Consider the following 13,709-nt stretch of genomic DNA (forward strand, 5'->3'; position numbering starts at 1 on the left):
ATTCATTCATTCACCCATGGAGATTTGGGATTGTTGCCACATTTTTGGCTATTGTGAATAATAGCCAAAATATTGCTATCCACATGGGTGTACAAATACTTGTTTGACTCCTGATCTCTATTATTTTATTAAATACCCAGAAGTGGAATTGCTGTATCATATGGTAGTTCTTTGTTTAATTTTTTGAGAAGCTATCATACTGTTTAGATTTTTTTTTTTTTTTTAATTTTTGGTGGCACCCTGAAGCATGTGGGACCTTAGTTCCCCGACCAGGGGTTGAACCCATGACCCCTGCATTGGGAGATGCAGTCTTAACCACTGGACCAGCAGGGAAGTCTCTGGATTCTTTTTTTTTTTTTTTTTAATGGCTGAGCCGGGTCTTCATTGCTGCACAGGCTTTTCTCTGCTCATGGAGAGTAGGAGGCTACACTGTGGTTGTGGTGCGCAGGCTTCTCATTGCCGTGGCTTCTCTTGCTGCCGAGCACAGGCTCTAGGGCACTCGGGCTTCAGGAGCTGCAGCACATGGACTCAGTAGTTGCAGTTCCCAGGGCCTAAAGCACAGGCTCAATAGTTGTGGCCCATGGGCTTAGTTGCTTCAGGGCATGTGGGATCTTCCGGGATCAGGGATCGAGCCTGTCTCGGCTGCATTGGCCGGTAGTTTCTTTACCACTGAATCACCAGTGAAGTCTTGGATTCACTTTTTTAAGTGAAATTTTAAACCATTATAGTGACATGATCTGATTTGTGGTTTGGAGAATTCACTGTGGGTGCTGTGTCAAGAGGAGACTGGGGGCACGTCCCTGGTGGTCCAGCGGTTAAGACTATGTGCTTCCGCTGCAGGAGGCATGGGTTCAATCCCTGATTGGGGAACTAAGATACCACGTGCCTCGCAGCATGGCCAAAAAATAAATAAAAATAAAAACTGACGCAAAAAAAAAAAAAAAATCTGTGATGAACAAAAAAAATCAAAATTGAAAAAAACAAAAAAGAGTAGATTGGGAAGCGGTGGGGTATAGAATAGAGGTCAGGAGATAAGTTAAGACATTATTGCTGAGGTACAGTGAGGATGGAATACTGGCCTTACTTGCTGATGGACATTGTGGGGAGTGGGAAGAGGGGGAGAGTTTAGCACAATTCCTAGGTTAGAGTAGCTGTTGGGATAATGGTACACAGAGGAGGCTGGGAGGGCAGGTGGGGAAGAAATCTGGGGTTCCATTTCAGGCGTGTTAGGTTTCTGGGTTTTTTGTTTTGTTTTGTTTTTATTTGGCCATGAGGCATGCAGGATCTTCCCCAACCAGGGATCAAACCTGTGTCCCTTTCAGTGGACGCGCGGAGTCTTAACCACTGGACCGCCAGAGAAATCCAGTTTTGTGGTTTGTTAGTCATCCAAGTGAAGATTTAAGGCCAAGAAAAAAGGCCCAGGGGCATCTGCATATAGATGGTATTCCGCACAAGGGACTGAGTCAGGCGTATATAGGGGAGCTCACAGGAGTCTTGTAGACGTTGATTGTGCGGAATGAACCTAAATGAGGAGGCTCTCACCTGGGGACTGTAAGAGAGAATGGATGGGCCCATCTGTCCTCCATGCTCAGCTCTGCTGCACTCCGCTCTGGGGTGTCTGTCCAGTGGGTCCAAAGAGGGACATTACTCAGGGGTGTTGTCTCACCCCCTTCAGAGAGCCTGAGGCTCAAGCCCAGAATTCCCAGGTCCCGCCTAGCCGCCAGGATTGGAGAGAAGGGGTGGGAAAAGGGCTCTGTAGAGCTCAGGCGCCCCTGACGTTCGCGGCTCAGTGTGTGGCGGGCCATTACCACAAAACCCACTTCCTCTGATGTTCTGTCTCTGGGTTCTCTCCATCACACGAACTTCCTGTGAGCACAGCTATGTTCTCAGGGGAAACGCAGAGTTCCTCCCACCTCCCTGTTAGAGCCCACGCTGGGGCCTGTGCCTGGAGGATGAGCCTAGGAGCTCTGAGCAGGCAGGACCCAGACCTGCCCGGGACAGTGGCTGGCACCTGGCAGCATGTTCGCAGGTATACCCTAAGTGAGTGCTGGGCTGAAGCTGCCAAATGAGGCTAATTTTGACTCATAAACCCCAGGGACAATACTTCCTATTTCGTAACATTTTAATCTTCACGTGGGTGCTCAGTCGCTCAGTCATGTCAGACTCTTGGTGACCCCATGGACTGTAGCCCAGCAGGCTTCTCTATCCATGGGGATTCTCCAGGCACGAATACTGGAGTGAGTTGTCATTTCCTTCTCCAGGGGATCTTCCCAATCCAGGGGTCAAACCTGTGTCTCTTGGGGCTCCTGCGTTGGCAGGTGAATTCTTTACCACTGAGCTCCGTGGGAAGCTCTTTATTCTTCACAGAGAAGATTAAATAAGAAAGTCAGCATGGAGGCATCTGGTCCCATGCCTGGCATGTAGTAGATGCTCCAGTATTTGGACACAATGTGTGTGTGTGTGTGTGTGTTTCAAAGTGGAGAGAGGGACTTCCCAGGTAGTCCAGTGGTTAAGACTTTATGCTTCCACTGCCGAGGACCCTGGTTCAGTCCCTGGTCAGAGAACCAAGATCCACATGCCACATGGCATGGCCAAAAATAAGAAGTAGAGAGGGAGAGATCAGCCCCCAGTTTGTGCGATATGACGCTGGGAGCAAGGCCTAAGCACTGGGCTGACCCCACACCCCTCGAGAGAGAAAGGATGCAGTCAGCCTTCACTCCTGCCCCACACCACCACTTCTGAAACCACAGGCCATCCATTCTGCACAGTGGGGAACAGAGCAGCTGCACAGATAAACCAAAACAGCACTTAATGAATCATCACTACGATTTGGACTGTTCCAAGATGGATTGCTTCAGAATAGGGTTATTTTTTAAAACTATGTATATATTTTAAATCTTGAGTAAGTGTAGTTTATTTTTTATTATTTGTTTATTTGGCTGCACGGGGTCTTAGTTGCGGCACACAAGATCGATCTTCTTGCGGCATGTGGGGTCTAGTTCCCTGACCAGGAACCGAACCTGGGCTCCCTGCATTGGGAGTGCAGAGTCTTAGCCATTGGACCACCAAGGAAGTCCCTAGGGCTATTTTTAATGCTCTGAGGGTTTCTGACTGATTTACAAGGGTCCTGAAGTGAGCCCTCTCTCAGAATGAACTGGAAATCTCATCAGATACCCCGCCCTTCAAAGAGCTTTCCACACCCCCTCTCCAATTCGGGCGTTGGCCCCTCCTGCAGTCTCCCCCAGCCCTGCGCCACTTCTGGCTGTTCCTTCATCACCTACCCTGCAGTCGCCCGCTCCCTGGGCAGAGAAGCTCACTTCTCTGCCTGGCTATGTAGGCACTGGGTATCTGGGTATCTGGTTTTTAAATTTAATTTAAGAGCTGTTCTGCATCATTTCATCTTCCTAAAAATTCCACGTGCAGAGGAGGTAATAAAGAGGATTAGAGTAAGACTTCTTGCTGCTGCCCCAGAAGCCAGAAATGAACACTTGTGTATGCTCTACCTGTCAGGCTTGCTCTGAAGAGCCTGGGAGACAGGGACTCGGACACAGAGAAATGACTGCCAAACCCTCGTGTGGAAAGGAGGGGAGGCCTGAGACACAGCTCTGAAAATCGGGAGCTGAGAGGGAGCTGAGGCCAAAAGAGGCATCCGAGAGCCATCAACAGAAGTTTATACTTGATTTGAAACCAAAGAAACACAGCTCTGAGGTCCTGTCTCTAGCATCAGAGAAGTCGCCCCGGAACACAGACACAGGGTGGGCACTGCGGAGCCAGTGGAGTGTCCTGGCAAGGTGGCCATGTGCTGTGGGAACCTCCTCCATCCCCCGATGCCCACCTTGGTCTTTGGTGAAGTTGCTCAGCACAGTAGGTGCGAGAGAGGGTTAAAATGCAGGCCTGCTGGAGGCCTGAGAGTGCCCGGACCTGGCACCCACAGAAGATTATGTGTGCTTCCCTTGTAGCTCAGTCAGTAAAGAGTCTGCCTGCAGTGCAGGAGACCCGGTTCAGTTTCTGAGTCGGGATGATCCCCTGGAGAAGGAAATGGCAACCCACTCCAGTATTCTTGCCTGGAGAATCCCATGGACAGAGGAGCCTAGCAGGCTGCAGTCCATGGGGTTGCAAGAGTCGGACACGCCTGAGCAACTAAACCACCACCAAGTCACTTCTGTTGTGTCCGATTCTGTGCGACCCCATGGACTGTAGCCCGCCAGGCTCCTCTGTCCATGGGATTCTCCAGGCAAGAATACTGGAGTGGGTTGCCATGCTCTCCTCCAGGGGATCTTCCCGACCCAGGGATCGAACCCACGTCTCTTACGTCTCCTGCATTGGCAGGCGAGTTCTCTACCACGCGCGCCACCTGGGAAGTGCGATGGGGAGTTAGGTTGTGACAAGGTGTCGAGCGGGTGGCAATGACCCTGTGCCTTCCAGAGTACTTGAAGGAGCCCCTGGAGCGGTACGTGAAGCAGCTGCAGGTGGTGCAGGTGGTGCGGCAGCAGGAGAGGAAGGGGCTGATCACCGCCCGGCTGCTGGGGGCCAGCGTGGCCCAGGCGGAGGTGCTCACCTTCCTGGATGCCCACTGTGAGTAAAGGGGCCGTCCTGGCTCTGCCCCGCTTCCCTCCCTGGCAGAAGGAAAAGCTGGGACCCCCGCATCACCCAGGCCCCTGCCTGCTCTGCTGTCCCAGGAGCGAAGCAGGCTTGGGACTCCCCCAGATTCTTCTACCCTTCTCTCACCCCATTCCCTAGGATGGTTATCAGGAGGCACGCACAGCCCTAAAACCACTAAAACTAAAACCTAAAACTATGGTGACCCCACAGTTGCTGGGAGGATGCTCTAGAACCCAGACACTCCTCTCCCCGCTCCCCTGATCTGTACCTCATTCTGAGCTCAGCCCCTCCGACAGGCTCCTATTACCTCTGGGCGCTGTTCGGTGTGGCCCTTTCCACATGGAAAGGAAGGCCTGCTTTTTGCCCCCAAACAACACACTTCCCTTGCTGTTGTCAGGGGGGAAAAATGTCCCCTGAAAGCAGTGATACATATTCTGAGAAGCTGTAGACTTGGAGTCAGAAGACCTGGATTTGTGTTCTGACCCTGCCATTAACTGAGCCTCAGTCTTCTCCTTTATCAAGTGGGATAAGGATGCCAGCCATACTCACCAACAAAATCATCACTCCAGGGGCCAAATCATCTCTGCGGTTCATCAGAAATCCCCAAGGGGTGATTATTCTGCAGCTAGAGCTGAAGCATGAGGTGCAGAGACCCCAGGGAGAGGGGCACCCCCTCATGAGACCCTCACTCGGGGGGGAGAGTCAACTGAGTGGCTAGCCTGCAGACCCTGAAGACAGCCCTCTACGGCCTCCCTGTGCCTTTGGAGCCTCCATGTTACTCCCCTGATACCTCTGTTCTCCCCTCCAAAGCCATTTCCACCTGTCTGGGAGGAGGGGCAGGGGTAGGCGGGTCCTGGGAGATCTCTGTCCGCTCTCTGTGGCTATGGAGCTTGCACGTGTTTTCCTGCCTACCACTGGGGAGCGGGTACTTGTCCTCCTGGGGCTCCCCACTGGCCGGGAGGCGCAGGCTGGCTGGGGGGCAGCACCCTGACTGCTGTCTCCTGGCCCCGGCCTGCAGGTGAGTGCTTCCACGGCTGGCTAGAGCCACTCCTGGCTCGCATCGCCGAGGACGAGACGGTGGTGGTGAGCCCAAACATCGTCACCATTGACCTGAACACTTTTGAGTTCTCCAAGCCTGTCCAGAGGGGCCGAGTCCAGAGTCGGGGCAACTTTGACTGGAGCCTGACCTTCGGCTGGGAGGTTTTACCGGCACGAGAGAAGCAGAGGCGCAAGGATGAGACCTACCCCATCAAGTAAGTACCGTAGCCTTGTGGGCCCCCAGCCTGGCCTCTGCAGTCACAGGGACCCGGGCCATCTCAGGTCAGCGTTTATTAGGTGTTGTGTGAAGAGCTTAGCATATTTAATCATCATCCCCTTGAGGTAGCTACTATGATTAGCCTGTTTTGCAGATGAGAACACTGAGGTTCCTGGTAGTTAACAGTTGGCCCCAGACTATACCAGCCTGGAAACTGGGGGAGCAAGAATGCCCATCCCACCAGTTGGCCACAAGCCTGTTCCCCCACCATGGTGCTGTCCTGCCCAGTACATAACAGTTGGCCCTCACTCTCCATCTTCCTTGTGCTAGGCCCTGGGTTCAGGGCTTTCTGTACTTTGTCTCATTATTTCTTCCCTACAGGTAGAAAGGACATGACTGCTGCTTGCAGAGAGATAGTGGGTAGAGACCATTGTAAAACAGCCATTATAATAAGAGGGGGTGATGTGCGCAGCCAAGTGGCCATCTCTGACTGAGAACGTCTTAAAGGAAGATAGACAAATGTCCTGCAATTGGCAATGTGTTGCGGTTGTCCTGAACTTTTTCAGGAAAGGGCCAGATAGCAGATATTTTAGGTTTGGCCGGGCTAGGGCTTCCCAGGTGGCGCAGTGGTAAAGAATCTGCCTGCCAGTGCAGGAGATGCAAGAAATGCAGGTTCAATCCCCTGGAGTAGGAAATGGCAACCTGCTCCAGTATTCTTGCCTGGAAAATCCCATGGAGAGAAGAGCCTGGCGGGCTGCAGTCTGTCGGGTTGCAAAGAGCTGGACACGACTGAGCACGCACACACATACACACATGCAGCTACAAAGAAGAATCTTTCCAAAATGTAAAAACTATTCTATGCCAGAACCGTGGAAAGGCAGGCCAGCTTTGACCCACAGGCCACAGTCTGCCAGCCCCTGAGCTAGAAGACAGGTGCTTAAAAGTTTATCCATCGTTTGATGCCCAGCTGGGTTTGCCTTCTCCCAACACACCCACCCTGCTCCTCCCTCTCAGACTGCCTGTGGGTGCTGTTGGAGACCACAGACGTCTCAACCAGACTGAGTTGAGAAGTGAGTTTTAGAGTATCCATTGCTTCTGGATTATCTGTACCACTGTTTTTCTATACTGGCCAGGAACCTGAAGGTTCAATCAAACATATACCAGGGGTGGTGGGAAGCAGAGTTGGGGATATAGTGAGCAGAGTTGGGAGGGAAGGCTTTTTCCTCTTCTACGTCCCTAGATCCTAAGAAATGCTGCCCAGACCCTCAGTAGAGAGGCTGCAGGAAGGAATCCCATGGATCTGGAACAGCCAGCTGCTCTGTCTCCTTTGGAAGGAAGAGAAGAAGCAGCAGAAGGGGCAGAAAGGAAAAAAGAAGACAGGAGAGAGAAAAGAAATTGGAACTCCCTATTGACTCTCTGCTTGATTCATAGATGTCTTTTGTTTGGGATGCACAGCAACAAAGTCCCCTCCCCGCAAGCTAGGGGCCAGGCACACAGTGGCACAGTCAGGGACAGGGCACCTGGCCCCCACCCATCACTGACGTCCCCTGCTCCAATGTCCAAAGACCATGCAGCAGGAAGACAAAGCTCCAGTGTTTGAGCAATGAGTCTGCTCCCTGGTCCGAATGCCCTGGTGCTGTGCTTGCTTGCCTCAGGCACTTTGCTGGGTACCCACCAGGAGACCTGCAGGCAGCACCCTCTCTTCCTCCACTCCCAATGTCAACAGGAGACTAAGGAGAGGTGAGGACCCAGGGGACCTCAGGAAGTAGGCCCTGGCAAATACAGAAGGTTTTCTCTGAAAATACAGAGAGTTTCCAGAGGTTGCCTATTGGTTGTGGGTCTGTAGTGACACTCCCCGTGTAGTTTATCCTCAGAGATAATTTGTCAGTGACTTCTTAGTCAGAGGGACCTCCCAAAACCAAGAGACAGGGACTTCCCTGGTGGTCCGGTGGTTAAGATTCTGAGCTCCCAGTGCAGGGATCTGGGTTTGATCCCTGGTCAGGGACCTAGTTCCCCTTTGCCACACTAAAGATCCTGAGTGCCGCAAGTAAGACCTGGTGCAGCCTAAATAAGTAAATAAATACTAAAAAGAAAAAAGCCAAGAGACGGGCTTAGGTCCAGGAGACCCTCAAGAAACAGCCAGTTAGTTCCAAAATGCTCATCTAGGGTCCAGGACTCTCTGAGCCTTTTTTGGGCTGGCTTAGAACCCCCTAGGAGAAGCCAAAGCCAGGAACAAAAAGCCTGCCTGAGCTTGAAGGTTTCCCAACCGAAATTCCTTCCAGAAGGTGGCTACATAAGCCAACCTCAGGGCAACGAGAACAGCGGTAGGGTAACACCCACTTCAGGCTCCTGTGTGGTTGCCTTGACTAGTCAGCCAGTGAATACTGATTGAGGCCCTGCTGTGTCTGAAACACCTTGACAGGTCCTGGGCTTACAGAGGTTTCTGCTTGGCTGTGCCACATGGAGCCGCCCACTGAGAGCAGCAAAGCCCCATCCAAGCCAGCCTGGCCTGGCACAGAGACCAACTGTGACTGATATGTGTGCGCTCCTGTCTCCCCAGCTCCCACCCCTGCCTTCAGTCCTTAGCTCAGCCCCTGTTGTGAGCAACGTGGTATCTAAGTTCTTGATGTTTTGTCAGTTTATCTAAATGTGGGTCTGTGTCTCCCTGCCTTTGTCCAAAAGCCAGAAAATCTTTTTGTAATCTCCAAATGCCCCCTTTAGTCCAAATTGAGTTTAATTTCACCTCACTTCCTACCCTGTTTCCGGGAGCACCTATGTCCAAAACCATTTTCACAGAGCTTCTGATGACTGAGTATCTATTGTGCTTTATGAACTTTGCTGCCAGAAAGCAAAAGATGGTGACTTTTCTCTCAGCAACTACCCTGTCTCTCTACTGATCTGTCTCTTTACTCTGTATGACTAATACATAGCACAACCCCAGGCAGCCCGTGTGTAATATATCCAGTTGAATGAGTAAATAAGTGCCTTTTATTATTATTTATTTACTTACTTACTGTTGGCTGTGCTGAGTCTTCACTGTTGCACGCGGGCTTCTCATTGTGGTGGCTTGTCTTGTTGCAAACAACCAGCTCTAGGTACACCAGCTCTCCAAGGCCTATAGAATCTTCCTAGACCAGGGATCGAACCCATGTCCCCTACATTGCAAGGCGGATTCTTAACCACTGGACCTCCAGGGAAGTCCATGAGTACCTTTCAGAAGACAGTCGTGATCTTTACATCTCTCTTGGACCCGGTCCTAGAAGGCAAAGAATAAAAGCTCAATAAACATTTGCTAAGTGAATGAGTTAGTGGCTGCACATCCCAGACAAGAAGAAAGGAGGAGGGAGGGAGTCTTAGAAGCATCTGCGGTGAGTCCGCCCCTTTCCAGGCTGGGCTCCGGCCCCCTTCCCCCCAGAAGATGCACATGCTTTTCCCTCTGTCTCTCCAGATCCCCGACGTTTGCTGGTGGCCTCTTCTCCATCTCCAAGTCCTACTTTGAGCACATCGGTACCTATGATAACCAGATGGAGATCTGGGGAGGGGAGAACGTGGAAATGTCCTTCCGGGTGAGAGCGAAGAGGGCTTCGTGGGGGAACCACAATGTCCCGGGGCACGGATGACCTGAGACCCTGTCTCTTAGGCAGCAGCAGGGTTGGCATATCTGGAGCTAAACTTAGAAGGGTGGCTCTTCCCCGTCATGACTCCACCTTTCCTCTGCCCCCACACCCCCCGTCCAGGGCCATGGGACTCAAATTGGACATATGGGAAGAGATGACTGGGCAGAACCCCGCAGAGGGAAGGGATAGCTGGGTAACAGGGACCGGACATCTGGGGACCAGTGACATCTTTCGTGATGTCTGTGGGAACAGAATTAGGGTGAAGGTGGGACAGGTCAGTAAGCAGTCACTATCCTTTTTCTGGAAAACCAGGCTCCACTTTCCAGGTCAGAGGACACATGCCTTGGTAGCCTTTGGAGTTACCTCCCCTACGCTCAGCATGCTCTTCATAACTGTAAGAGAAGATGATGGCCCCAATTCTGGTGGACCCCAGAACTCTGAGAGATTCCAGGAATAAAGCAAATCAGGATTAGGTTAGCAAGAAAGGCTTCCTTGTGGTGAAATCGACACAAATCTCCGACCAGGGGAAAGTAATTAACAAGGAAATGAGCTTGCTTATGAAGTCATTTGGATGGCATCTTCGACTCAATGGACATGAGTTTGAGCAAACTATGGGAGCTAGTGAAGGACAGGGAAGCCGGGTGTGCTGCAGTCCATGGGGTTGCAGAGAGTCGGGCACAACTGAGGGACTGAGTAACAACAGTGAAGTCACTTATCACAATGCCTGGCATGTATAAGCACTTCATTGACATCATTGCTGTTACTATGGCTATGATTATGCATTTCTGTTGCTGCTGTATGAATAGCACTGAAACATGTATATTATCATATGTGAAACAGATCGCCAGTCCAGGTTCGATGCATGAGACAGGGTGCTCAGGGCTGGTGCACTGGGATGACCCTGAGGGATGGGATGGGGAGGGAGGTGGGAGGGGGGTTCAGGATGGGGAACACATGTACACCTGTGGCTGATTCATGTCAATGTATGGCAAAACCACTACAATATTGTAAAGTAATTAGCCTCCAATTAAATAAATAAATAAATAATAAATAAAATTAATAACAACATACCTCCCAATCTAAAACCTAAAAAAAGAGAAGATGCAAGCGGAAGGGGTGTCCTAAACCAGCCCTTTGACAGAGAACGGTCACCAGCTTAGCACCATAATTCCCAGGGTCCTGATTCTGGGCTAGTTCATGAGCCTCTGACCTCTGTTCAGTCTTTCTGTAAGGAGGCTACTGTACTAAAGGTCAGGTGATTGCCATAAACCACCTGATGGTGGCTTTTGATCAGTGCATTGATGCTTTGATTGGGTCACAAGTCCATCTCCATTTGAAGGAGCTTGAGTTCCTGAGTTTCCAGTAACACTCGAGTAAGCTGATGAAATCACCTTTCTGGGTCAAAAAGCCAGGTGGCGCCAGAGCTCAGAGCAGGTAGATGGATGTAAACTTGGCCATCTGTCTCTTCTCCAAAGGGGGCCCTGGTAACCCTCAGGACCCTGCAGATTTCCACTTGCTTAAATCAAAAGTGAACCACATCAGAGAGCCAGGGATTGTGTAGTTATGGCCTGTGATGAAGCCTGCTGCTGCTGCTGCTAAGTCGCTTCAGTCATGTCTGACTCTGTGCGACCTCATAGATGGCAGCCCACCAGGCTCCTCCGTCCCTGGGATTCTCCAGGCAAGAACACTGGAGTGGGTTGCCATTTCCTTCTCCAATGCATGAAAGAGAAAAGTGAAAGTGAAGTCGCTTAGTCGTGTCCGACTCTTAGCGACCCCATGGACTGCAGCCCACCAGGCTCCTCCGTCCATGGGATTTTCCAGGCAAGAGTACTGGAGTAGGGTGTCATTGCCTTCTCCAGTGATGAAGCCTAGTCAGTGTCTTTTTTTCCAGGGGGAGAGAGGGGCATTTCCCTGATTTCGTGGACCTGGGGTCTGGCACCCTGGGAATGGAACAGAGTTGCTTGGGGTAGGTTGTCCCACCCACCTGCTGAAAACCCCATCCCGTCTCATCTTACGGCAGGTGTGGCAGTGCGGCGGCCAGCTAGAGATTATCCCCTGCTCTGTGGTCGGACACGTGTTCCGTACCAAGAGCCCCCACACCTTCCCCAAGGGCATCAATGTCATTGCTCGCAACCAAGTGCGCCTGGCTGAGGTCTGGATGGATGGCTACAAGGAGATTTTCTATAGGAGAAATCTGCAGGCAGCACAGATGGCCCGAGAGGTGAGAGGGGGGATGCTCAGGAGATGTTCAGATGAAGAGAAGGGCATAATTGCAGACCCTGATCCAGGGCTTCATGATGATGGAGGCCCACTCAGCTCCTCCACCCGGTGCCTTTACCCCTCAGGCCTTGGGAGCTAGAGCCCAGGCTCTATTTTGGAGGCTAGAGAATGAGGAAGGGCAGGCTTTGTTGTCCCTGCCTGGAGAGCCCTAGCATCTTTTAGAAGGGGAGGGAGACGAGATTTGGAAGAAGAACCTCTTATTGGAAGAATGACTTTGCTCTGAGAAACTAGGAATTGAAGACTGGAGGAAAACTGAGAGTTCACAGGAGATGGGGAGTGCTATGGGTGGGGATCCCAAAGCCAAGGCAAGGGGTTTGGGATTAGATGTGGAGCTGAGCCAGGGACCCCAACTGACTGGGAATGAGCATGAGACGCATTCTGGGAGAAAGTAGTCCCAGAACCCCTAGGCTACATCTGCCCATGCAGGAAGGCCAAGACTAGTGAAACTGACCTTTTGGGGGCTGCCTTAATTGACAGAAATCCTTTGGCGACATTTCGGAACGACTGCAGCTGAGGGAGCGACTAAACTGTCGCAACTTTTCCTGGTTCCTGGACAACGTTTACCCGGAGATGTTTGTCCCTGACCTGAAGCCCACCTTCTTTGGAGCTGTGAGTCTTGAGAACAAATATGCCTACCCATCATCCCAGAAGCCCCGGGAGAATTTTCAGGACCACTGAGCCCATAGCTGGATGAGAAACAATCGATTTTTACTCTCCACACTCGTTTATCCAGGAGGGGGACCTGGAGGCCGCTCGGTCTTCTAGAGCTAGCTGAAAACTTCATAAGGAGGAAACCACCTGTTAGCAGTGGTTCTCACCCACTCGCATCAGTCACCAGAAAGGCTTGTTAAGACACCGCCTGTCGATTCAGGAGGACTGGGATGGGGCCTGACAATTTGCATTTCTAACCAGCCCTCAGGCGATGCTGAAGGTCGGGGGGGGGGGGGGGGGGGGGGGGGGGGGGGCGGAATCACACTTGGAGAACCACTGCTCAGAAGGACATTCCTACAGGCTGAGGGCTTCTCCCAGAGACCTGACTGGTTGCCCACCCTGCCCTTGCCCAGCCCCTGGGTTCTGCACCTCATTTGCTATTCACTCTAGGCATCTGGGTTAATAAGTGGGGGAGGAAGGTCAGAGAGGGGGAATGCAGCCATGCAGATTTATTCCAGATGGACCCTACACCACAAACCAAAAAACCCCCTCACTGTGTTCCCCTGGGCTCCCTCTCTGTTCACCATCCTGCAGCTCAAGAACCTCGGCGTGGATCACTGTCTGGATGTGGGAGAGAACAACAACGGGGGAAAGCCCCTCATCCTGTACACCTGCCATGGCCTCGGTGGCAACCAGGTACACAGCCCAGCCCCTGACTGGCCTGTCTCCCAGGCACCTCCTCTCTGCACACACCCCCTTTCTCCACACAGAGTACTCTTTCCTGAGGACTAGGGCACAAGAGATCCAGAAAGAGGAGGGAATACTAGTCCTGCCCTCAGGAAGCCCCCAGTCTGAGGGGAAACACATGATACAAACAGATAAGGTCCTAAGTGTGCATCAAGGGCATCCAGAGAGGCGTGAGCGGCAGTGCTGGCTGGTAGAGAGGGGCTGGCGGGGAGGATTGTTTATCACAGGAAGCGTGCTGGAGGATGTGAGCTGCTGAGTGATGTTTTAGGGTGACCGTGAAAATTTTTTGAGCCCGTTCCCTCACCTACACTCAACTTTTTTTTTCTTTTTTTGCTATTTCCAGGAGGCCCATTTATTATATTTTTTAAGTGATGAACTTTTGACTTGACTTTTGAAATTTATTTATTTTTGGCTGATCTGGGTCTTCATTGCTGCACAGTTTTTCTCTAGTTACAGTACTTGGGCTTCTCATTTCAGTGGCTTCTCTTACTGCAGAGCACAGGCTCTAGGGTGCTCAGGCTTCAATAGTTGTGACACCTGGGCTCCATAATTGTGAC

The 13,709-nt window shown here is 51.6% G+C and overlaps 1 protein-coding gene and 1 non-coding gene across 6 annotated transcripts in view; one reads left to right on the top strand and one right to left on the bottom strand.

Annotated features, from left to right (window-relative positions):
• GALNT6 (polypeptide N-acetylgalactosaminyltransferase 6) overlaps positions 1-13,709 on the top strand; it is a 38,475-nt gene that overhangs the window by 19,923 nt on the left and 4,843 nt on the right. For all 5 annotated transcript variants that reach the window (XM_019960537.2, XM_019960533.2, XM_019960535.2 and 2 more), the window contains 6 exons: positions 4,426-4,575; positions 5,621-5,855; positions 9,306-9,423; positions 11,495-11,695; positions 12,232-12,363; positions 13,000-13,101. In XM_019960537.2, coding sequence (XP_019816096.2) covers positions 4,426-4,575; positions 5,621-5,855; positions 9,306-9,423; positions 11,495-11,695; positions 12,232-12,363; positions 13,000-13,101 — 938 coding nt within the window. The remainder of the gene's footprint in view (positions 1-4,425; positions 4,576-5,620; positions 5,856-9,305; positions 9,424-11,494; positions 11,696-12,231; positions 12,364-12,999; positions 13,102-13,709) is intronic.
• On the bottom strand, positions 3,000-3,072 carry TRNAG-CCC (transfer RNA glycine (anticodon CCC)). Its single transcript has one exon. It is a non-coding gene; the product is annotated as a tRNA-Gly (tRNA).

Source organism: Bos indicus, chromosome 5 (genome assembly GCF_029378745.1).
Source record: "Bos indicus isolate NIAB-ARS_2022 breed Sahiwal x Tharparkar chromosome 5, NIAB-ARS_B.indTharparkar_mat_pri_1.0, whole genome shotgun sequence".
Classification (NCBI taxonomy): Eukaryota; Metazoa; Chordata; class Mammalia; order Artiodactyla; family Bovidae; genus Bos; species Bos indicus.